Source organism: Alexandromys fortis, unplaced genomic scaffold, assembly GCF_014885135.2.
Source record: "Alexandromys fortis isolate MF-2015 unplaced genomic scaffold, M_Fortis_MF-2015_v1.1 scaffold_36, whole genome shotgun sequence".
In the NCBI taxonomy this organism is placed as follows: Eukaryota; Metazoa; Chordata; class Mammalia; order Rodentia; family Cricetidae; genus Alexandromys; species Alexandromys fortis.
The window spans coordinates 10881704-10906136 of NW_026067915.1; the positions used below are offsets into that span (position 1 = coordinate 10881704).

The following is a 24433-nucleotide window of genomic DNA, read 5'->3' on the forward strand; positions in this document are numbered from 1 at the left end:
GGGGGGGGGGGGGGGGGGGGGGGGGAGTCTGGAGGAAAAGCATTATGGTTTGAGCTGGCAAAGGGAGGATTTGATGGGAGCACCATTGGGAGACACAGTGAGCAATGTATAGGCATGTAGCCTGTGTCAGGCCTTTTGAGGACCCACACATGGTTCAAAGCTGGATTAGGAGGTCCCAGAGGATGAGGGCGTGGGTATGGAGGTGTCAGGTGGGGAGACTGAGCAAACGCTGTGTCCTTAGTGTAGGTGTAAGTAGGTCTAGTCTTACAGACCTGCACGCCAGCTAACCTTAGGGCCTCAACTCCTAGCTTCTGGAGCCAGGGCAGAGACAGCCTGACTTCCACTCACTGGCCAGGATACTGTTCCTGCAACTTCCTAGTGGCTGGAGGTCTATCCCTTCCATTCTGGGAGCTGTAGTCATGCATGGAGGACTCCCTGGGTGGCTACCAGATGGGAAAGGTTCACCTGGTGGCAGAGCCTAAGGCCTGAGTTTGGGCCCTGGTGGACAGTGATTTGGGCTAGTAGGTAGGGGAGCTGTTCTAAAGAAGCCTGACTCCACATGTGTTCATGACAACAGGGGAAGGCTGGCTGTTCCCACATAGGTCCACCTGGCTGTGATGATCCCTGCAGACCTGAACCTTTCTGGGCAGTGGTTTTTTGTTTGTTTGCTTGCTTGCTTTTGTTTGTTTTGGTTTTTTAACACAGGGTTTCTTTGTAGCTTTGGAGCCTGTCCTAGAAATAGCTCTTGTAGACCAGGCTGGCCTCAGAGATCCTCTTGCCTCTGCCTCCGAGTGCTGGAATTAAAGGCATGCACCACCACCGCCTGGCTGCTTGTTTTTAAGACAGGGTCTCATGTACCCCAGGCTGCCTTCTACCTTGAACTACACAGCCAAGAATGTCCTTGACTATCTGAGAACTGGGATTTGGGTGCACCTAGTTTATAAGGTGCTGGAGTGGAACCTAGGGCTTCGTGAATGCCAGGTCAGTGCTCTACCAACTGAGCCACCTCGAGAGCAGAGTCATCTTTCTGTTGGACAATGCTGAATTCCCAACTCCCAGATCCACCATCCTGAAAACAAAATAAGAAACCCAACTCCCAGATCCATCCTAGGTAATAGGCTCCAGGGTCCTTCTCCCAGCCATGGGGTGAGGTCTCCCCAAACTCTCTCATAGCTCCTAGACCCCGCCTTCCTTGAATGAAACACAGGAAGCCACACAGCTCCCTTTTTCTTTTTTTCTTTTTTTTTTCCTTTTGTTTTTCTTCCTGATCCAGTCCTGAATGGACAACCAGCCAACCATTGGCCTTTTGGTCCATCTATCCATTTGTCCACGCCAGGAGTCCAGTCCCTGGTTCCCAGTCACATGACTGTTTCCCACTCTTCCTGCAGCAATGGAGGTGGTCGTGTAGCCCCAGAGGCCTCCTCATCCAGGCCTGAGCAGGAGCCATTGAGGAATCCATCGTCCTTGGGAACCCCCATAGTAATTGGTATGGTTTCATTCTCAACAGTTGGAGCCCCTGGCTTGGCATGGCCAGGCAACTGGGAGTGGCCATTGGTGGTGGTGGCAGGCAGCAGGCGGGGGCTGAGGGGAAGGCTGAGTCCTGCACGGGGGCCTACATTGGTCACACTTGTGTGAGACACCATTGGGCCATAGCTATAGCTGCTACTCCCACTTCGTGCTTTGCGCTTGAAGTCCAATGCCAGTGTCCAGCGGCTCCAAGACTTCCTGATTTCTGCTTGTACCTTGGGGAAATAGATGGGTGGCGGTCAGGTGTGCCCTTAACCCTTGTGCCATGTGTTTTGCCTGACACCATCCCTGCAGTAAATGACTACTGCAAACACCAAGGTCAAGTCAAATCACACGGATCCTCAGAACACAGGCAATTGTCAGTTGACAGCGGGCAACAGATAGAGCCAGAACCCAAAGCTCAAATGGTCCAAAGATGGCCAAGCCCTCAGACTGGGTGGGACCAGGGAGAATCTTTGCTATGTCACACATGGAGGAGCCCACACACCCCACTATAGGCTGAGTCTGGATCATCTTTGAAGCTGTGTCTATGTCTTCAGTGTGGTCAGAAAGGTTCTTGAGGAGCAAAGAAAGAATGAGGGGCTGTGGAGAGAATGAAGGGACAAGACGAGGAGAGCCTACCCCGACTTCTACCTTGTACCCCGACTTCTGCCTTGTACCCCGACTTCTACCTTGTACCCTGACTTCTACCTTGTACCCCGACTTCTGCCTTGCCCCTGTGCCACCTACTGCTTACCTCACCATTGCAGAAACAGTATATGATGGCGACAAAAAATCCCTGTGAAGAGAGGCATGGGCAGTGAGGATCACGTCCCGTCCCCCACCCTGTTCCCCAGGAGCTGGGCAGGCGACATACCTGGAAGGAGTTGAAGAGCATCTCATAGTGCATCTGGATCTGCCAGAGTGTCCCTGAGACCTCGGTGTACGGCAAGGCCATGAAGACGGTGTAGTGGACACCGAAGAGAGGCACAAGGACCAGCGTGGACCTGAGCAGCTTCCTGGCCATTGGGGCAGGAGATTAGGCCATATTCTTTGCCCCACAATACAGCACTTCATCTTCCCACCCCAACCAGGCCCAGGCTCCAGAAGTGATGGAAGGACCAGAGGCTCTGGCTACTGTCACTTGGCAACCAAGTTCAGCTAGATGGCTTATGCCAAGAGGCAAAGTGTTACTTGGGTTTTTTGGTTCTGAGAGGTGTTCTTGAACACATCACAGGTACAGTTGCTCTGTCCTTGTCATGCCCTCTGCACCTGCTGGCATGTACCCGTCCTCCATGACCCAACCCTTGGGTTTTCTCCTGAGCGGATGTGTTACTGGCGCCAACCTCTACCCATCTGCCCCTTTGATTCCCAGAATCCAGCTGTCTGAGGGTGGCTGGCATTTACTACAGTAGCAGGCCCAGGCCATAATGGAAAAAACTCCATACCAAGTGACATGACCCAGCACTGCTATGCAGGCGGTGGGGGGTAGGGGGAGCCACAGAGCCAGAGGCGACTCACAAGCTCAACCATAGAACCTCTATGCTGGCAACCAGTGACCCTGAACTCTACCCCAACTCCAAAGAGCCAGAACTCACCGGTACTGCTGCCTTGTGTCACATCGGCCTGCATTGGTCTCCCGAAGCTTAGTGGCAAGCACCCGGATGATGTTGATGAAGAGGATGAAGTTGAGCTGTGGAGGGAGGCCACATTGGAGACTATACCCTAGTAGCACGGCACAAGGATTCCTGGATCCAGAGCCATGCCACAGGCCCTACTCTGTCACTGCATCTCTGGGTGGTTCCTGGGGCCCTCAGTTTCCCCACCTAGACTGGAGGAGGGATCATCTGGTCTGCAGGTCTTTGAGTTTCTGGCCCTTGGGGTCCAGGGAAGCCACTGTAGATGTTCTTGTTAAGGACTAGTCATTCATGCTCACACTGCCCCCGACTCCTGCTCACCACAACAGATGCCAGGATGGGCACCTGGATGATCCACTTCTTGTGCCCGGAGCTCAGGTCCCAGCACCTGGGGGAGGAGGAAACATTAACCACTGGTCCCTTCCTTCTCAGCCAACCCACATAGGCCCCAGAGTTGGCCTGCTCTGACATGAGCTGTCGAGGACACAGGACAGGTGTTGCATGTGTCCAGGCCTGATACACTCTGGGCCTCTTTGGAAGCCACCTCCTATAACTCTGAGGTGGTTCTTGGCTGAAGGCGGATCAGAAACCCCTGAGGCTAGAGCTGCTGCCGCCCGGAGTCTCCCATGATTCACAGAAGAGTGAGCCAGAGCACTTGCAGCCTGTGTCAAGGTTCCTGCCCACCTCGCAGTACTCTGCTGCTGGACCTACCCAGTGTTGGCCAAGGTTGCTCTGACACCGACCCACACAGCCACGAAGACAGCTGGAAGACCTGTGTGTGCAGGGAACAATGGAAGGGTTGTGAATTTTGCCCCCAATCCAATGACTTTCCTCAGCTCACCGCCTCACCCCTCACCGTACGCACATGGGCTGTCTAATGCCACCCTAACAACCTGAAATGCCAGCCCTATTTAGGTTATGTGCATCTTATGAGTACCTATGCATGCCTGCCGGGCCTGTGTTGATATGTGTGGTATCAAAAGCTTTTCCCAGCTCCTTCTGCCCTGCACTTGGAAGTTCCATGCGGGGAGAGCCAGTGAACAGCATTTTTCTGTCAAAAACTACCTCTCCAAGCCAGCCATGAAAGGTTCTAGCCTTCATGGACGAGGGCAGATAAAATGAAGTTTGTTGTCCCGGGCTATGCAGAGGCCACAGTGTCCTGACATATGGGAGTCTGAGTGAAGGGAGCCTGGCTGCCCTCCAGGCTTTTATTCCTAGCCTGGTGGATCCTTGGGGGGAAAGGGTGTCACCTGGGTTTGTGGTAAGGGTGTGACATTCCCAGATCATAAGGTTCTGTGTGCTCCCTAATCCACATGTTTCCAGCCCACCCAGACACCTTCCAGTTCAGAAGCTTGTGTTAGTTCCTGGAATCAGGCCCAGACCTGCCCAGCTCTGGGGCTTGCTATGGTGAGGTCAGGGGTAGGGCATGTGCCAAGGGCCGAGGAGGCTGTGGAGACTGACCTGAGGGCTTTCTGGGTGCTGAGCCCAGGAGGCTCTAGCCACTGGCCCACCCCTCCACAGTCTGGCAGCTTTCCCCAGGGCCCAGCCAAGCTCCGGAGCTGCCAGCAATAATGGACAATTATCAGTAACTAGATCCCTGAGCCTGAGGGGGGCTGGTAGGATCGTAGCATCCCAGGAATCTGCTGCAGAGAGGTTACAGAAGTTAAGTGGAACCGAGCTGCTGGGCCTGTGGCTCTGAACCGCGGGACCTCGCCTCCTGGTAACAGATGTGAGCCCCTCCACAGGGCTCTGGGTCAGGGTAGGGTCCAGACTACATCCCCAACCCTGGGATAACTAGTGACTGAAATTCCCACTCTGATCCCACATTTAACCTCATCTCAAACCCAGTAATTATCACCCCACGTGGGCTGAAATGCCAGTCAGGTCAACAGCCCTGGGGGAACCCTGCCCATGGCCAAGTTAAGTCCCCTAAACCTAGAAGAGGGTCTAAGTCACAGCAGGATGGGCAGGCCTCCCTTCACCCTCCCTACCCACCACACTAGTCTCCGTACCCCAGCCAAAGATGGTGAAGCCCCACAAGTACTTCTTCTCGGAGAAAAAGGCCATGAAGATGAGGCTGTGCAAGTACAGCCCCTCCACCAGAATCCAGTAGTAGTTGGTGGCCAGGAAGTAAAGGAAGAAGGTCACAGCCACACGGCAGCCAGCCTAGGAGACCAAGTAGAGTTAGCGGAGAGGTAGAGCCCGCATCTTCTAGGCAAGGTCTGGTCTGCATTAGGTGAGAAGGCAGAGCTTACTCTGGGGCTTCCGGGATGGGACCTGGTGTAGGTATCGGGTGTTAGCAGCAGGTGGCCAGGTGAGAGGGGGTGGTTGGGGCACTCCAGTGTGGAGGGAAGGGGCCTAGGAGCCATACGCAGTAAGACTGGGAGCTGAGCTGAGACGTGGCCCCTGTGAGATGGGTTTGCACGCCTGAAGCTGCAGAAGGTAGCAAGAGACAGGCAGGTGCAAATGGAGCCTGCGGGGCACTCACGTAGCCAACGGCAGCAGCGGCGGGCGGAGGCGGCACCTGCGCGATGATATGCAACTCTTCCTCAGTGAGGCGCTCGGCCTCATCCAGCGTGAAGCCAGAGTACAGCACTGCGTCCTTCACAAAGATGCTCGCGGCACGCAGCATAAACGACAGGAACATGTGCATGTGGATGTAGTTGCGCGTGCAGTGCAGCCGCCTGCGGGGCGTGCGACATCACTGTGGTGAGGGCACGGGGGACGCAGCGGTGGGCAGGAAGCTGGGCTGTGCGCCGTAGGTGGGGACATCACGCAGGGGCGGATGGAGCCAGTGAAGGGGGAGAAGGGAGGCTCGCACCCTGGACCCCTCCAGTCCCACCCTAAACCATGCCCCACCCCTCACCCGGCTTTGTCCTTCCTCCCCCCCCCCGCCCCTTGCCCCGCCCACCTGAAATAGGCTAGGATGAGCACAGCCACGGTAAGGGAGGCGAGGGACATGGAGTATCCCACGGTGTAGATCATGCCTAGGCGGTCAAACACCTCCTGCGCAGGCGAGAGACAGAGAACTGGGACTCAGGGTGGGCACTGAGGGAAAACTGGATGACAAATTAAGGTTGCTGGAGAAGTAAAGGCTAGGAGTGTGGGCTGGGTCGAGGTTCACTAATGGGGTGGGGATGGTCTTATGGGTTCGCACCCGTTCCCGAGTCTCGTTCGTCATGAATTTGAGGCACTCGCTGTAGTTGGCCCATGTTCGGTTGTGCCCGGGAACCACCTCCCAGCTGCCATTGCGGTCACAGCGTCTGTAGGCATGGCCTGTAAGGGCAGTGGGACAGTCAGGGCAGGCATAGGAGGCCTTAGCTCCACTTTAGGGTATCCCGTGGTTCTCAACCCTTTCGGCTCGTCTCACCTTTGTGATTGAAGTCATAAATGTAGTCCGGACAGGGCACCGCCACCACTTCACCTGGTGCCCCTAGTGGCCAGCAAACGATGTTGTCCCACTCCGGCAGGCAGGGGCGTCCTGTGCCCAAAGAAAACACAGGGTAGGGTGCACAAAAGGAGGGTCAGATCCACAGTTACGGGACAAGGGCACACTTGTGCTTTGGTTCCCACAGGGGCAATGTGCCCTGTGACTGGGAACTTCAGGTTTAGAGCATTCTGGAAAGAATATAGTGAGCTCTTCCTTTCTCTTGCTCCCTAAACCCGCTGGCTTCAGAGAACTTACTGCAGCCCTGTGATGGAGTCCTGACATGAATCCCGTTTCCAGAAGGGCTGGAAAGGGACAAGAGAAGTGGCCAGCATGCTGAGTGACACGACACAGGCCTTGGCCTCAGCTCAGCCTTTCTCTCTGCCTGATCTTGGTCTCACCTACTGTCTCTGAAGAAGGGATTTAAAAAAAAAAAAAGACATTGTTTCACTATGTATATAGACCAGGCTGGCCTTGACCTCACAGGGATCCACCTGCCTCTGCCCCCAGAGTTCTGGGATTAAAGGCGTGCGCCACTGCAACCAACCTGAAGAAGAGTGTTTTCTCAGATTTTCCCTCAGCTTGGAGGCTCCCTGTGTGGCCCCTCCCTAGAGACCACAGAAGGCAGGCTGGTTCTTGGTGCCAGCTGGACATCTAACGCGCTGCTAACCTCACACAGGTGTCTCACTCTGCGTCTCTGCGTCTCCATTTCCTCACTGGGAAGTTGACCTTATCAGCCTAGACATCTACCATCCAGGGCTGCACAGAAGACCCAGGATCAACCCCTCAAGAGGCGTACAATCCTCCAAATCCAAGCGCTAATGGGGAGTTTCAAAGGACAGTGATACGTCCCACTCTGGAGCCCTGACAGTCATGCTGAGTGACCTCAGAGGGTCCCCAGTCTCTAGATCATGCACATTCCACCCCAGATTACAGCCCCCTTCTCTCCCCTACAGGGCTTTGACCACAGGACTCTAACCTCCCTGGAAGGCAGCCTTGATGGCTGGACCCGCCCAGCTCGGTGAAAGGCTCTCTGTCCTGGGCGCCATATTCCCAGCCCCACCCCACCAGGCCCACAATTCCCTCTGGTCCCTGGGGAGCCACAGGGTGACCACAGGCTCCCAGATGTGGCCCATCTGGAATCTGCTGCCCACCCTGCTGGCTCTAACTGGCCTTGTGGCCACAGCTTGGGCTCTGTGTTTGTCTCTCCTCACCTCCCTGAGGCAACCCTGTTTCTCCCTCTCTCCTTTTCTCTCCTTGTCCCACTGTCTGACTCCACCCCTCTGAGGCTGCCCTACCCTCTTGCTGTTTCTGTGGCTCTTCCCACTATGTATCTTGCTGTACCTCATTTGACATACCAAGTCCTAGACTTTGGGTTGGAGCATCTTTTTCCCTGTCTCCACTTCTCTCCCCAACTCCATCTCTCGGGACTCTATCCTCTCTCTGTCTCAGTGGGTCATGGGTTTCCTGTATGGGTGCTATTCTGGGGAGTGCTGGGTAAGTCTACTGTGCACATCTCTTTGTGCCTTGAGGCCACCCAACTGACCTGCTTTTCTGGGAAGAGAGCTGTGGTCTCTGACTTTCCGTAGGAACCCACATGACTATGACATAACGGGAGGGACAGGTGGATCTGAGCCTGTCAAATGGCTGCCTGGGGAGGGGTAGAGGGCAGGCCAGACCGACATACCTCGGCGCCTGCTACCAGTGGGCACCTCCTTGTTCTCTTTAGATTCAGTGTAGAACTTTCCTGAAGCCTTCTCTTTCCTGGGCTTCCCCAATGTGGATGCTGGTGTCCATCCCTTATCTGAATCCATTATGTTGGCTGGAGAAATCAGGACAATTAAATTAAAACCATCAGCTGTGCTGAAACAACAGCCCTGGGTTGTTGCTCCCCCCACTCTCCCTTTTTTACAATGAGGAGTCGACTCTACCAAGGATGCCAATACTCAGGTTGTTGGGTGATCAGAGATGAAGGACGGGTATGTGACTCAGAAACTGTGAAGGGTTTGCCAGACGGAGAGACGAGCAGGAAATAAAGCTGGTCAGCAGAGGTTCAATTGGGGGTAAATGCCATGAGCATAGGGTAAAGTGGGGGGAGTGAAGCAGAAAGGCTGGCAACCCAGAAGTCAGGACCACGAAGGAATGAACAGCCCACCAGAGGGCGCATGGCAAAAACTGGGAGCGATGGGGCGGCGAGGTAACGGTGAAAAGCAAGTCAGGCTAGCGTGTTAGGCAGGTGAGGAGGTTGGTGAAAAAGGCCAAGAGTAAAGGAGCGGGCAGATGAGTGCACCCACGCCATCCTCTGCCCTACGATACTCGAGTAAGGGGTTGAAGACACCACCTGATCTGGAGCCTGGCCTTTCTCCCTGCCTCCTTAGCTGGAAAGTCCTCGCTATCTGACCTCTGTGACTTCAGCTATAGCCCAAGCCAGGGTACCTTGGCCCTCCTCCATCAGACTCTGTGGGAAGCAGAATCCAGGCAAGCTGGACTGGGAAGAGAAGGATTGTCAGCATCTTCCTGCCTCCACCCTCAGGGAGGAGGTCCGTCCATAGTGGATGAGACATCAGAGATGGACACACACCACAGGCTCCCCAAGTAGGAAGAGAGCCAGGTTCAAAATCAAAGGAGGGCGCTCATCTGCCCTACCCTTGATGTGATGGGGAGTCACAGGTGGGGCCAGGGTAGGAGGGACTCTGTATACAGAGTGAGTCTCAATGAATGTGAACAAAGTCCACATACTTCACAGAGAATCTCACCATTTGCTTGTGTGCTGGGTATGTATGACGGCTGTCCCCCAGTAACCAGAGAGCCAGCTCCAGAGAGAAAGCCGCTCTGGAAGGACAGTAAGTCAGGGTCTTGGTCTCCTTTGCTGATGAGACCAGCCAGAGTCCGAAGGCTGGACAAAGGCCAGTGTAGCCTATACCTGCTTCCAGGAAATGCACTCGAGGAAGGGGGTGGAGAGGAGACTCCTGAGATAGGTCAGGGGTCAGAACTGTGGCTGGATGGGTGACGCCTTCCTTCCCATGGAAAAGGTCCCTTAGAGATGCTTTGGGGAACCCCTCTGTAGGTCAAACACCCTCTCCAGGCTATAGGCTGGTTCCTCTATCCCACCTACCCCATCTGGTTCTAAAGACTCTAGTTCTGCCCTGTCCAAATGGTCTCTTCAGAGACCTCCCCATCTTTCTAGACATGGGGAAGCTCGCTCAGCCCACCATGTTAGGGTGCTGAGCCCTCATCACAGCTCCTGGCTTGTCTCACCCCATCTAAATCCACTGGGCTATGTGTGTTGTTTGCCTCTAATCTCCATTTGCAGACACGAGCAAATCTGTCCAAAGGCTTCTCTCTCTCTCTCTCTCTCTCTCTCTCTCTCTCTCTCTCTCTCTCTCTCTGTGTGTGTGTGTGTGTGTGTGTGTGTGAGAGAGAGAGAGAGAGAGAGAGAGAGAGAGAGAGAGAGAGAGAGAGAGAGAGAGAGAGAAGACGTGGCCCACCTGAGCCTGCTGATTTCATATTAGGCCTTTACCTTGGCTGGGTCTCTCTTTATTAAGCCCACCCTAAGTTAACGCCTTCAACCCCTCCGGAGACCCAGCTGTCTCTGCCTCCTAGATGCCACCCTTCTCACATGCCGACCTCACGCCACCTCATTCCCCACTCTCACCTGCCGTGCGCAGGACTTCCTTGAGCAGCTTGTCACACTGGGCCTGGGCGCGGTGCAGCAGGAAAATCTGTTCCTCTTTGGTAAAGACATCGTCGGCGTCCACCTGCCAAGCCAAAGAGCAGACTGTAGGCAGCTCTTCCAGGTGAGGCAGCTGGTCCCAAAGTCAACCGACCTCCCCAGGGATGTCCCCCTTTCCAAAAGTCCTCCCTCCTGAGGGAATGTGGGAAGTCTGCCCCATGGGGAGCATCTGACTTACAGAGCTCCCCTTTTAAAGTTCTGAAGCCATGGCAACACAAGGGCTGGGACGGGCCCTTGCAGGGAGGAGAAAGGGGTGGGGGCTGTCCTCTGCGTGTCCAGCAGTAACCCGGCATCCACTGGCATTCTTTGTCTAGTCCATCCCCCTGAGGCACATGGGAACGGATGGAATGTCCCAGGATGGAGCCTCACAAGATCCTGGCTGCCTGCTGGGGACCTGGAGTCGGATCTGGAGTGCTGAACTCTGAAGAGACAAACCCCGCCTGGATTCCTTCGAGTTTCAAGGCCTCTGGGGACCATGACAGTCACCATTTTCCATCCTGGCCCAGCATCCAGTCAGGCTTTTCCCAGTAAAGGGTTAGGGTCTCATCCTCCCTTCTTCAGGTCTCAAAGAGGGAGAATGGAAGAACTTCTCTTTGACTAGCCAGGGATCGCTGGGCTGTGCAGGACCCCCACACGCAGTTCTAGGGGATCACTGTGCTGTGCTGTGCAGGGCCCCCACACACTATTCTAGGGGAGTCGCTGGGCTGTGCAGGACCCCCACACACTGTTCTAGGGAATCACTGTGCTGTGCAGGACCCCCGCACGCTGATCTAGGGGATCGCTGGGCTGTGCGGGACCCCCGCATGCTGTTCTAGGGCTGGGCATCCCACCGGAAGCTCCTCCACCCTAGCAGATGCTGTGGAGATGTGTGACCAGGCACAGGCCTTTGCTCTTGCTGACCTCCCTCTGCAGGAATTCCTCATTCTCTTCTTTCCACTCTGTTCATCCACTGGGACCCAGTCACATCATTTTAACCAGGGAAAAGGGAACAGCGGAAGGGTAGGGAGAGTATCTCGCTGAACTGGTGGTTGCTGGAGAGAATCTAAGCCTCCTCTGACTTAAAAGCTGGGGCCAGTGTCCTGCCTGGGAGCAGTCCCTATCCCCACCTTGAGTATGACCGTTAAGGGATCACACCCCCGGGATAGGTGTGATGCTCTGGGACAGCCCAGGGCTGTCAGATCTCATGGCCCCTGAGACGCCCCTAGAAAGGCTACCTCACTCTTAAAACTCCAGAGAACACAGCCTGAGCTCTCTGAACAGGCAGAGAAGCAAGCCCGTGCCCGGCCATGTGGGCAGGTCTCTTTAGTAAGGGTGGAGCTATGAGGGGCAGAGAATTTGGAGGCCTGAAAGGAAGGAGGCGGGTCAGAGTGGGGCTGGGCCGCCGAGAAGGGGCGGGCGGCCTGGGTCAGGGAGTCCGGCTGCTGAGAGAAGTTAATTGACCGCGTCTCTTGGCGGCAGCAGCTCGGGCTTCCAGGCCAAGGAGTCTCCAATTGGCTCCGCGGAGCAGAGTCTTGCTGGTTTTGCTTAGCCGAGGAGCGCGAGCATCTTTGCGCGTGCGTGTGACTGGCCGCGCACCCACTGTCGGGCTAGGGTGTAAACTTCTGTGTGCCCCATTTCTGTAATGCCTCACATAAGAACCGCCTAACACGTCTATTTGGGCCCCGGAGCCTGATGTGTTTGTGAACATGCATGTGTACATGTTTGTGGTCAAAGGACTATGTGTGGGCTTCTGGGTGCGCTATAGGACTTCTCAACATGCATGCCTGTGTCTGCTGCTTCCGGAGCCTGGATCCGAAATGGACTCTCAGGATTCAGCTGGCACTAATGCATAGGAGTCCCAGGAAGGCTGAAGCGGATTCCAGTGTGCTGCTGGCCCTACGGCTCCAGACTCCCACTATTCTAACCACACCTACGGCAGAGCTGGCTGGGGCAGAGTGAGTGATGAGGACCAGGTCGGACAAGCTGACTTGCTAAGATCCAGGGACCTCCAAAGCCACCCTGAAGCTGTCCTTATATGTCTGACACTGGGGATCCTGTTACTAAAGGGTCTGATTCTTACCCACCTCACTCCTATTACAGCATCTACTACTCACTACCGTTCATTCTGTCACTGCAGGTAATAACTCCATCAACTACCGCCTTTCCATTAGCAGCAACAGAACCCTCACCACAGCCAGTGTTCCCAGCACCGTTGCTGCCAGCACCATTCCCACCATAACCACTACTAGCACCATCAATGCAGCCACCATGACCATCATCGTCACTGCCATAACTGGGCCAACACCATTACCAGAGCACCTAAAGTCACACCACCTACCACCATCTATCTACCTCGCCACCATCAGGACCAGACCCACCACGCAGCATTAACACCATCACCAATATTACCACCTGCCTCATAACCACCCCGTGACACCTTCCTGTCACTTCTCCCTTGCCCTTCCTTCTGCCCACCTCCTCCCCTCCTGAGATATTTGATTCGTTGTAGTTTTCTCCCCGTTAGTGGAGTGCTCTTGAGTGACTGACTGGTCCTCCCCTTGGTCTCTAAAGACTTGCTGATGCATTAGCTTCCTAATGGCCTGGCTAGCCACTGATGTGACCAGGGAGTCGAAGTTGATGGCTTAGATCAGAGCAGTCATGGGTTGAAAACTGTCTAGCTGACAACCAGAGACTGACCAATATGCCCACTCAGAGGCCTGGAGCGGGGGTGAGAGTGGGGTGGCCGTTTAACCTTCCACCTGTTGTCAGCTTCCTCTTTTGTGGTCTTCTCTGGACTGGGAAGGCCACAGGCTCCAGGCATCCTCCTTTATCCAACCCCAAGGATAGTGGCCCCATCTCTTCCCTCCCTGGGCGTTAAGACCTACTTCCCTGTCACCCCAATCAGAACAGAGCTGCCATGTGCTAGGGTGGGCAACCCTCTACCCAGGGCACAGCTCCTCACCGGGAATGCCCAGACACCCTAACTTTTTCAGCTGCACCTCAGGGACTCCCCACTAACCCAGGAGTCCAAACCCCACTTCTACCATTGACTAGTGTCTCTGGAAAGTGGCTTAAGCCCAGTGCTTTAGGTTTCCTGTAAAATCGGAGTAACGGTAAGGGTTTAACAGAAGCACTGCATCAAGAGCCTGGGCAGGGCAGGCTGGGGGAAAGCTGGCTGCTGTTACAGCTACTGTGAGCAGAGGGGCTGACTCACCACTCCACCCCACCCCAGCCCCTTTGTCTGCAGGGGTCCACAACAAGGGGCTGGTTGTCTGTGGGGCCCTAGAGAGAACAGAGGGCCAGGAATGGAGGCAGTGCCAGGTGAAGTTGCCTGGATAGCTCCCTGAACTCACGCCATCACTCAAGGTTGCTGCCAGACTCCCAAGTTTGGGTTGGGGGTAGACTAGATCATCAGACCTTTATCCTGCTGGAAGTGGGATGAGGGGGAAACTGCTGACAACTCGGACTAGCCAGACATCAACACTGTCTGACGCTCCCTTCCCCTCCCCAGCCCAGTCACCCCCTTCCCTTATAAGAGTGCTGCCTTTTTGGCATGGCTCCAGAGTACGAAAGACTCAGATCAGCATCTTCATAGATCCAGAACCTGCATCTTGGGTCTCAGAGGCAAGACCAGGGACTGGGTCACGGCTAGGTGCCACTTAGTCCATACTCACCAGCGAGAGGGTCACCAGCCCTGGCACCAGCTGTCCTGCATACTGTCTTCCACCTTGTGGATTAGGGCCAACAGTTTCTCTGACCCAGCGCACAGCGCCTTCCCACGCACACACAAGCATGTCTAGAGTATGTGGACTTGCAGGGGCTGGTGTCATACAACTTCAGCCCTGAGCTGGGAAGACAGCCTGCAGACACTGAGACAGGTCTGTGAAGCTCCAGGCAAGGCGCAGACAGATAGGGACTGAAGCTGGCATGTTACTTACAAACCCGGATGTTGCTGAGCCCATGGCAGAGGAGATGCTGTCGAGAGACCTGGTGTATTCTGCCATCCCCAAGCTCAGGTGAGGTCTCAGTCTCATGATCTGAGACCTTCTAGCTCTGCACACTGAGATTACAGGTAGACACTGCCACTGGCTAAGATGTTTTAATTTCATTTAGCTTCCAGGGAGACCAGGAAGTACACAGGTGTGTCCAGGCTGATGACGGTGGTGATGGTAGAGACAGCAGTCCATACCATTACCCAAACGAGGCCACTTCCCCAACTTCCTCCCCTCCCTGCCAGATTCTACACATTGGCATCTGTGATCTCAGACATGTCAAAATCCTACCCCTCCAGACAAAACTGGAGGGAATGAAATGAAGGAGTTTCTGCTTCTGTGCAAGGGGCTTCTATGGCATAATGTTTTCTTAGCAGGATGCCCTCTTGGATCACAACAGTAACCCCCTTGCCAGTGTCAGCCTGGTTCCCTAAGGGACAGTGTGCTTTGTTTCATTGCCTGCCACTGGAGAAGGCAGATATATCTGGTGTTTGCCCCTGGCTGGCCTTGCCCCACAAGACCCCCTTTGCTCACATCGACCTCACCTTCTGCTGCACACCCATTTTACAAAAGGGAGACTGAGGCCTAGATGATAGTTAGAAGAGGGCCAGGAGCAGAGCTAAGGTGCACTTTACACCAAAGCCGTAGTCTTGGAGCAAAGGAAATACATAGCTACATGGGTGTCGTGGCACCAGCCGCCGTAACATCATCTCTCCAGCACCCTGGATTGTATGTAACCTTTGCTGCATCGAGCAAACATACACAAAGGGGCTTGAGCCAGTGGCAGAAGTAGCCGTAGAAGCAATAGGGCCACTGATGTTGGGATGTAGCTGACCCTCTAACTGGGCAGAGGACAACTGGCCTTCGGTGCCACGTGAGGATGTGAATGACTCCCGCAAAGAAAAGAGAAATACTTGGCTCTCAGGACATCCCCTTGTGACCTTGTGGCCTTCCTTCACCCCTTCTCCAGGTTCCACTACTGGGACCCATACTGGCACCTCTCCTGTTTCCTATGCCAACTGGTTGGGGACTGTTCTCTTGTCCCTTGCTGCCCTCTGTCCATCTGGCTGGCCACGGCAGGCTGGGACGGGCTCCTCATCCTGCCCCGCCACCACTGACAAGTGCTGACTTTTCCTCCCCCTTGCCAGGCCTTCCTGAACAGGCTGCCTGTGTTTGGGGCTGGGAGGGACTGGGGGAGGCACTGTGACGCCTCTCATCCCAGCCAGCCAGCCAGCCAGCCAGCGTGGCCGCCTTTGGGGCAGGCGGTGGGATGGAACCTCGGATGGCAGAGTTGGCTGCTAGGACAGGGTGGATCTTCACACGCAGTCTCTACCTGAGCTAGGCAGGAGGACCAAGGCCCGGAAGAATGGGATGGCCTAATCTAACCCTAGCTGGGTCAGCAGAATGGGATCCCACTAGCTCTCAGCTTGAGCACAAGGTTGGCCCCAAGCTGGGGTTTTAGAGGGCTTGGGGGGTCTCCAATGTTTGACCCTGAGCAGATTTTGCACTGTTTCCTAGTCACTTTAAAGACAATTTCAAGGTTCTGCAAAAACCCCACCATACCTTTTATTTTTCCTGGGCTCTCTGAAATAGCTGCCTTCCTGATGTGGTAGCTGGACCAGGGAGTGTCCCCAGAAGGCCCACAACAGGAATCTGGGGGAGGCTGCTTGACGCCTCATTAAAACATTCCGAAGAAAACCCAAGTTCCCGGGAGGGCCCGTGCCCCCCTTCCACTGCTCTGTCCTCGGGCGGTTCTGGGAGTTGAGGGGTGGGGGAAGAGGATGTGTTTAAGGGCAGGTGATATAAAAAGCTTCGACAAATCAATACAAGCAGGATAAATAATCCATAGAAAGATGGGTAATGGCTCTGAGAGAGCTCAGTTGGGTAATAAACAAATATAAAGTCAGAGAATCACTGGCAGAGTGTAAATTAAAACGACAGGGGACGCTGCTCTTCACCTATCAGAATGCTAAGATGAAACCCAAGGGCCCTCACGGCATCCTGTGAAACAGCGAACAGGGAGAGGGCCCCTGTGGTCAGTCCTGGGAAGTATAAACCAGCACAGCTTTTTAGAGGGCAATTTGGCCTTGCCTATTAAAATAAAAAATGTGCATGTTCTCAGACCCAGCAAAGACAAATTCTAGAAATATCCTACCGGGAAATGGTCACATGGTGAACCAAGAGGGCATTTCAAGGAGCTCCTCTGCCACTATCTGGAATGTCTCTCACCCGCACACACACACACACACATACACACACACACTAGGGGAGGATGTGGAGAAAGGATCTGAACGTGTATCCCTCAAGGATGTTTAACTAAGTTCATACTTTGGAATACTATGCAGGAATAAAAAGGGCTTGGAGAAATGGCTCAGTGTTTAGAAGCCCTGGCAGTTCTTCTAAAGGACCCAGGTTAGATTCCCTGCACCCAGATGGTGGCTCATTACTGCCCGTAATTACAGTTCCTGGGGCCCTGACTCCCTCTCTTAGCCCCTCAGGCACTGCATGCACACGATATACAGACGCACACACAGCCAAAACAGTAAGCATACAATGAGATAATTTTTTAAAAAGGGATTTGGAGGCTGGAGAAACGGTTCTGTGGTTAAGAGCACAAACTGCTCGGGCAGAGGACCCAAGTTCTGTCCCCAGCACTCACCTCAGGCAGCTTAAAACAGCCTGTAACCCCAGCTCCAAGGGATTCCCACAGGCTCCCCTCGGCACTACATGTATGCACAAAACCTCATGTCAACACAAGAATATACAAATACTTAAAAACATTATATATATTTTTAAAAATTAAAAAATATATATTACACATATATTTTTTCAAGACAGGGTTTCTCTGTGTAACAAAATATATATTTCAAATGATTTCTACTCACAAATATAAAGCTACACCTTTAGGTACAATGATGCCTGTGTCACACAGCCCCACGGAGAAGCTCGCTGAACTCATTTAACAACAAACAGAAAACAAGACACATCCATCTACTTGCTATGTATACAAGAGGCGCCACTTGAAGCAGAGAGAGAGACAGAGGACTGTCCCCAGACTCCCAGAATGTCTTTCTCTAGAAAGGGAACCGGGGTTTGACCGTGCCCAAAGAAAGCTTCTGTTTGCTCTGAACCATTTGTCTTGGGTTGAAGAGACGGCTCATTGGGAAAGGTGCTTGCTGTTCACAACTGAGGATTAAACCCACATAAAGATGAACCCGAGAATCCTCAGAGGCCTGATAACAGCTAGCCTGGTGTGCACAGCAGTAGGCCAGATAGCACCTTGTCTCAAATAAGATAGGAGGTGAGGACAATACCCAGGCAATACACATGCACGCAAGCACATGCACACACACACACACATGACAGAGAGAGAGAAAAATACAAACAATGTGCTCATGTATTAGTCATGAAATAAACAAAAAGTAAGGTAACGAAGATTTCATTTTTTTAAGAAACCCCAAAATGACACACAGGGACCTCTTACCTGAGTACACCTTCACTTAGCTTAGAGGAGAGAGTCCTCTGTAGATGTCTGAGTCCTGGGTTCAAATGGCTCAGATCCCAGTTCTGCCAGTCTTACTACGTTCACTTCAAGGTCATTTCCCCCTAACATGGCTTGGACACTGGGTGGGGTGAGAATGAATATATATATATATATATATATATATATATATATATATATATGGCAGGTTCTAGCTCGGACTCTATGGAAAGCTACTGCTCGATAAATGGCTTTTCTTATTTTTAAAAGCAAGCACCTTGGGCTGGCAAGATGACTTAGCAGATAAAGTGCTCGCCATTTGAGCCTGAGACCTAAGGTCAACGCCTGGAACCCACCCTGTGGAAGGCAAGAACTGACTCCCCAAAGCACTCACAAACACACACACACAAAATAAACATTAAATAAGAAAAAGTGCCTTCTGAGCTGCCCCCACCCCAGGCTGGCTGGAAGAGATGGCCTGCACAGTCAGCCTAAGGGATGAAGTGCCTTACCCCAAGGGTCATAGCCTACATCCAGGTCTGCCTCCCTTCTGACTGTCACATTCGTGAGAGTGGAGGATTCTCTAGGGTGTCCTTAAGGTAAGGAATCTCAAAGGACAAGACCACCCTCTTGCCTGCTCATAAGCTGTGGGCCGAGCCCCTCCACTAAATTCATTCCTTCAATGCTCGTCTCTGGGCTACCCTTTTCTGTGAGGCACAGACAGATCATCTGAGTCCAGCTGTGACCAGTGTTCTCCCAGAGGGATGTTCTTTGGTCCCCCAACCAAGGTCACGGGAGAAGTGAGCCTGGCCTTGGATATGGCTGAGTAGGCAGTCTATAGTTTAGTGATAGCTGAGGTAGACGGGTTTCGTCCATACCTGTACACATCTGGACGCAGGAGAGAGAATGGGCAGGCTGCCAGTTGTTTGCTGACTCCAGATGAGCCTAGGGATCCCACAGGATGGTGGGTGGGTCGGCCAAACCTGTCCCTTGGACTACAACCCCTCAGACCTGAAGCAGGAGATGGTCCAGCGCACGCACATGCCCCAGCAAGGTCCCTGCACAGCCACACTGGCATCTGTCCCGCCTTCAGCGTAGGATCCTCCTAAACCAGGAAAATTCTCTGCATAGACTTCAGCTTCCCTATAGAGCTTTCTGGGGTCCTAGGGGCTCCATACCACAACGCAGTGAGGTACAGAGGTCGGCAGAGTTGACGTAAGATAGACAATGGTCACAGTGGGTCTGGGCAAGCTCATAAAAATTCGGGAAGACACCTTTCTCAAAGGGTTGTTGGGAAGTTTAACTAGCTGACGTGCATAAAGTGCTTAGAACAATGCACTGGCAAACAGAAAACACAGAAGCATTTGTTAAATACAAACAAGGGTACAATAGACCTGTGCGCGCGCACACACACACTCACAGGGTGACCACACGCACGCACACACGCATGTACAACTGTGCTTCCCTTGGAGTCATGTGCAGATTCACAGCTTCAGGCACATATGGACTCGAATACACACGATCCCACGGACTGACCCAGATCCCCACAAAACCCTGTGTTGATGGACAAACGGCACACATCAGGATACCTTTCCCATCCGCTGGTCTACCCCCATGCACATGTATGTGGACCCACATAGAAGTCACTGAGGATTTTTCGGCAAATAGTCCTGCTGCCCATGCTTGGAGCACCCCCCGAACTTGTTCCCCTGTGTGCAGGCTCCTTTCTGGGGCAGCCCTTGGCTTTGGTAGTCCATTACCGGACTAGAATTGGACGGGATGGACCCTAGTAACAGAATGCTGGGGACCACAGAAGAACATCAAACTGCAAGGATGTTAGGCAAACGTTTCTCTCATGCTCTTTTCAAAGATGAGCAACTGAGGTGTGGGGACAGACAGTCCAAGGTCACACAAGCTGTAGACTGAGCAGAGGAGTCCCAGATTCGAGGCTCTGTCCCATGAAGGAAATTGCTTGCCTTGTCTCTCTAGACCTGGGTCAGGGTTGGGGTACAGGGGCAACGAGACCTTAAAGTCAGGCACAAAAGCTGATTCAGGAATATGGGATGGGAGAGGATGGAAAATCTCCTCTCTCTGAGAAATGGCTCCCAGACCCTAACCCAAGATGGGGGTCATGATTTCCCTTAGTGTCTCCAGCTCTCGGTCTTTGCTGTTCTGAGTCTGTCCCTGCTGGGGTCGGATCTCTCATCCTAATCCTTTCTCTCTCTCTAGCCTTCTACTATTCTATCTCTCGGTCACCATTCTCAGACCATGCACTGTACCCCCAAAGGTCAGCTCAATCTCCAGACGCCCCAAAGTACATATCTTCTGCAAGGTGTACTGTGAGGAAAGGCTTCTGAAGACCTCCATACCACACCCACCTCCCTGGGCAAACAACTTCCACTTCGGGTAAAGCTGTCCGATTAGTGCATACAGCTGTGTATCTGTGGGGTCTCGAGAGCTGGAGGAGGGCTCTAAATCCTATCCTCAGTCTATCCATGTGATTTTCTGACTTCTTGCACACGGCTTTGAGCGCGGGGTGCAAACAAAACTTGCGAAAGCAGAGGCCACCGAACACAGTCTGTGGGACTCCACACCCGGAGAGCCAGCTGGATCACACTGTCACCATCGAAAGAGATACATACGACCAGAGCTGTGTGCTCACACGAGCATGGTGCAGGGAAACTCCAACCACAGATTTCCAGACCCAGGACCCCAAGCCAAGTCTTCAGAAGTGGGGGAACTTCAGGCATCTGGAACCTACTGTAAGACACCCCAAGGAGAGCAGGCACCAGGATTCCTGGTTCAGAGCGGGGGCACCATCCCAAAGTTCAGACAATTAGGAGAACCCAAGACTTTGCGCCTACACTCGCCCCAGGAACCCCAGAGCAACTCCAGGATTCCTGTGTTTGAGCGTAGACCGAGAGGGACTTACCAGCGCATATGCGGAGCTGAGCACTGGGCAGCAGAGCAGGAGCGCCAGGCCGGGTGCGATCCGGGCGGCCCCCATCGCCACCGCCTAGGGCCGCGTCCCTCGGGGCAGCCGCCGCCGGCCCTGGTGATTGTTGGAGGGTGCAGAGCTGTGTCAGGCCGGGCCGCCCCGCCCACACCCCGTCCTAGGGGACCCCGGCGTCCGGGCGGCCCGAGGCCCCGGAGCCCGGTGCGGGGCCCATACGCTGAAGGCGAGCGAGAGAACCAACCGGCGCAACGGAGAGAGGGAGGGCGGAGGGAGGGAGGCAGCCTGAGGCCGGGCGGGCGGCGGGCGGGCGCCGAGCGCTGCTGAGCGGCCTGTCTGCCTCGGAGCGGAGAAATCACATCCATATGGCTGGGCCCCCCGCCCCCGGCCCGCCCCCCGCTCCCCTCCCGCGCCGCCTTTTCTTTCTTTCTTTCTCTCTGTCTTTTTTCCCCCCTCTTTGGGGGAACTGGGAGCCGTGGCTTCGCTCCACGCCCAGTGGGGGAGGGGCGAGGGAGGGGTCGGGGTCGCGGTCTGCGGGGGGCGACCAGGCTGTTATTTTTAGCTCCGCGGCAGTGGGCAACAGGGGAGTCGGGGCGGGGCAGGGGGCGCGTTTTGAGTTGCGCGGGGCGTGCAACTACGGGATGCCGTCCCGACTTTTGCAACGACACTGAGCCCTTCGGTGTTCCTGAGCACTGCGGCCCGGCTCCCCCAACCCAGTCTGGACCCCCAAGCCCTTAGCAGCCACCTCCTGCACCCCATTTCCCATCCTCCTAACCCGTGCCGCGTGCGCCCGAGCGGCACGAGCGCTCCTGCGGCCCCGAGGCTGGGGCAGACTGCTTGTCAGTCGGTCTTTAGCTAGCCTTGTCCCCCTCCCCTCCGGACATCAGCCCCCCTCCCCCGGCCTTGGCCTCTGCTATTCCAGCGGCCCCAAGCTCGGTTTCGGTCACTCCCTCGCTTCCTCCTCCCCTCCTCTACGAAAACATTTGCAAGTTTCCAAAAAAGCCACCGAACTGCGCGGCAGCGGGCTGGCGACTCCGCCGGGCTCCGAGGAGGCGCCGCAGACTGACACCGAGACCGAGCAGCCGGGCCCGCCCTGGCCGGGCCCCGAGTCGCTGCTGCCCCACTCCGGCCTCCCGCGCCCCGCGCGCCCGACCCTCCCCCCCAAACCCCGACTTACTCCGAGCACGCCGCCGCGGCCCCCGCCTTGCCATGAATGTCGGGGCCCCCCCGACAGCCTCCCCAAGCCAGCGCCCCGTCCGCGGCCCCGGGGGGACTTCATGGAGCTCTCGGGATCCCCCCCTGGCCTGCCTGGCCTCCTGAGCCCCCCGCCTGGCCGCCGCTCCGAGCCGCCGCCCGCCTCGCGCGTCCCTCTCCTCGGCGTCTGTCGCTCCCCTCCCCCTCGCGGCCCGGAGCCTCTTCCCTCCCCCGCGCCCCCCCCAGGCCTCCTCCGCCCCTGCCACCGCCACCGCCTCCCTGGAGGATGTGCGGCGGGCAGAAACGAGCCCGCCGCCCCCCACCCCGAGACCTCTCTCCAGAGACCCGGCCCGGGGTCAGAAGGATGAGTGTTGGGGGGAACGGAGTCTAGGGAGCTCTGACATCGGGACCTGAGAACCGGGACTGGGACGCTGTCTCCGCTTTTGCTTTATTCTCTCTTTTAGAGAAGCACAGACCACCCATCACCCCCAGATCGTCCAGCCCTTGCGATGAGCAGGCGGGCTCCAGGAGAAGAGCCACTGGGGAGGTCGCCTAGTACTTCGCGCGCCTCGGGCCGCGCGGCGCTGTCCGTGCACCCGCGGTGGGGACCCTGGGGAAGCTGCTCCACCGCCTGCCAGAGTCGAGGCTATGCAGCCAACGCCCTCGCGTCCCGCCCCGCCCTTGCCTGGTCCTCCATCCTCCGTCCCACCCCTAGTCCCGGGGTGTAGCGGACCTGAGACCTGCATAGTGCTCCTCCAGCTTATGTCTGGAACTACGAGGGGTCTTTTTCCGATCCGGTTATCTTAAGATGTCTCGACCTATCAGCTGCTTGCCAGGCATCTCCAGCTCTCCCACCGAACCCAATTTGGGGGCTTCGAGACTACAAGACTTGGGGCTTAGCTAGGACACACTCTTGTACTTCACCTCCTTCCTTCACGCAGTCCCCCAAATGCTGGTAGCTATCTTGGGACTCTCGATTTAGGGAGAGAGGAGGTGTGTGTGTGTGTGTGTGTGTGTGTGTGTGTAGTTTTTGTACTCCATACTGGATGACCCCTGGGTTCTAGATCTAGGATTTCCAAGCCTACCAGGTGGGGAGCATTAGACAGCAGAGGAGGTTAGGAGAGCTTGGAACAGAGGGCTAACCAAAGGACTGCGGAAGGAAGCCATTTTAAGTGTGGTGCCCTGAAAAATATCACCGGGTTAAATGGCACCCTTGCTTGCTTACTTACCAATTCTGTGTCCTAATCACTAGGCCTCTCCGGGTTTCTTGGCCTCAGTTTTCTCATCTGTAAAATCGGAAGTTGTCCATCTGACTCAAAAGGACCTTGAGGGTTTGTGCAAACCCATGAGCGCCAGGGGTTCTCCACTAGAATTCTATGCAATGAGCTCAGGCCCCCCTCCCCTCACCATCTCAAGGATGGCTCTGCCTCTCAGTGTAAGTGGGAACTCACATCCTCAATCTTCCTCAAACATTTCTTCTGCTATGCCCTTCTGTGCCCACTGCTCCTGTGTTTCTTGTCCTGGTTTTCAAAAATGGCTATTTCCTTCCCCGACTGTCCCCAGTAGATACAGTCTGCTAGACTTCTGGACAGCTCACGTTCACACCTCTGTCTGGTTTTTGCTGTTTCCTTGGAGGACACGCCTCCCTACCTGTGTCCCCAAGCCCTCCTTGGGCATGTGGTTGTGAGTTCAGGGGTATCTTTATGGTATGCATGCTCTTTGAGAGTGGAAGACCCATAGAGCCTTGCTTTGATGATCTCAGTGTTACATGTTTCTGTATGACACAAGTTTCATGTGGCAGTGACCACTGTCTTTTCCCTTGGTAACGAGAAACGAACATAGGTAGTGGAATTAAGAATGAGGGAAATTTAGAAGCTGATTGAGCAGAGTTCTTACTTCTGACCATAGAACACTTGCTTGCACTTGGGCTGGGCATGGTGGCACACACCTTTAATCCCAGCACTTGGGAAGCAGAAGCAAGCAGATCTTTGTGAGTTCGAGACCAACCTGATCTATATAGCAAATTACAGGCCAGAAATGCATAGTGAGACTCTGTCTCAAAAAAATAAAGCAACACAAGAAAGATAAGATTTGGGGCTGGAGAGATGGCTCAGAGGTTAAGAGCATTGCCTGCTCTTCCAAAGGTCCTGAGTTCAATTCCCAGCAACCACATGGTGGCTCACAACCACCTGTAATAGGGTCTGGTGCCCTCTTCTGGCCTGTAGGCATACACACAGACAGAATATTGTATACATAATAAATAAATACTTGAAAAGAAAGAAAGATAAGATTTGCCCTTGGGTGGATCAGGGCAGGCTGTGGCAATACAAGAGTGGTGTGCTGGTCTCTGTGTCCCCCTACGCGCAAAGTCCCTCACTCTAGAGTTCCCTCCTAGACATTCCACACGATGGTCACCTATCACCCCCAGGCCTCTGGTTAAACTGCCACTATGGGAATGGGGCTGGGGATGGAATATTAACTGGTAACACACCAGGGTTGGGTAGAGCCAACCTTGCCCTTTGACTGGCAGG

The 24433-nt window shown here is 54.6% G+C and overlaps 1 protein-coding gene across 8 annotated transcripts; it reads right to left on the bottom strand.

The window, feature by feature from the left end:
- Positions 1-1158: 1158 nt before the first annotated feature.
- Positions 1159-22087, bottom strand: Pth1r (parathyroid hormone 1 receptor). Of its 8 annotated transcripts, none has more exons than XM_050139461.1 (15): positions 20953-21796; positions 20688-20807; positions 10226-10328; positions 8258-8392; positions 6514-6624; positions 6301-6419; positions 6055-6149; positions 5632-5827; positions 5156-5309; positions 3855-3915; positions 3465-3531; positions 3105-3199; positions 2384-2525; positions 2264-2305; positions 1182-1742 (listed from the first exon to the last, which is right to left on the bottom strand). In XM_050139461.1, the coding sequence occupies exons 2-15, from the start codon at positions 20760-20762 to the stop codon at positions 1359-1361; spliced, it is 1779 nt and encodes a 592-aa protein (XP_049995418.1). In that variant the 5' UTR covers positions 20763-20807; positions 20953-21796; the 3' UTR covers positions 1182-1358. The 8 variants fall into 8 exon arrangements, with proteins under 8 accessions (XP_049995416.1, XP_049995414.1, XP_049995415.1 ...); XM_050139460.1 differs by lacking the exon at positions 20953-21796 and adding an exon at positions 21886-22034 and having other exon boundaries at positions 1190-1742; XM_050139459.1 differs by lacking the exons at positions 20688-20807; positions 20953-21796 and adding an exon at positions 20398-20592 and having other exon boundaries at positions 1159-1742; positions 5641-5827.
- Positions 22088-24433: the final 2346 nt, after the last annotated feature.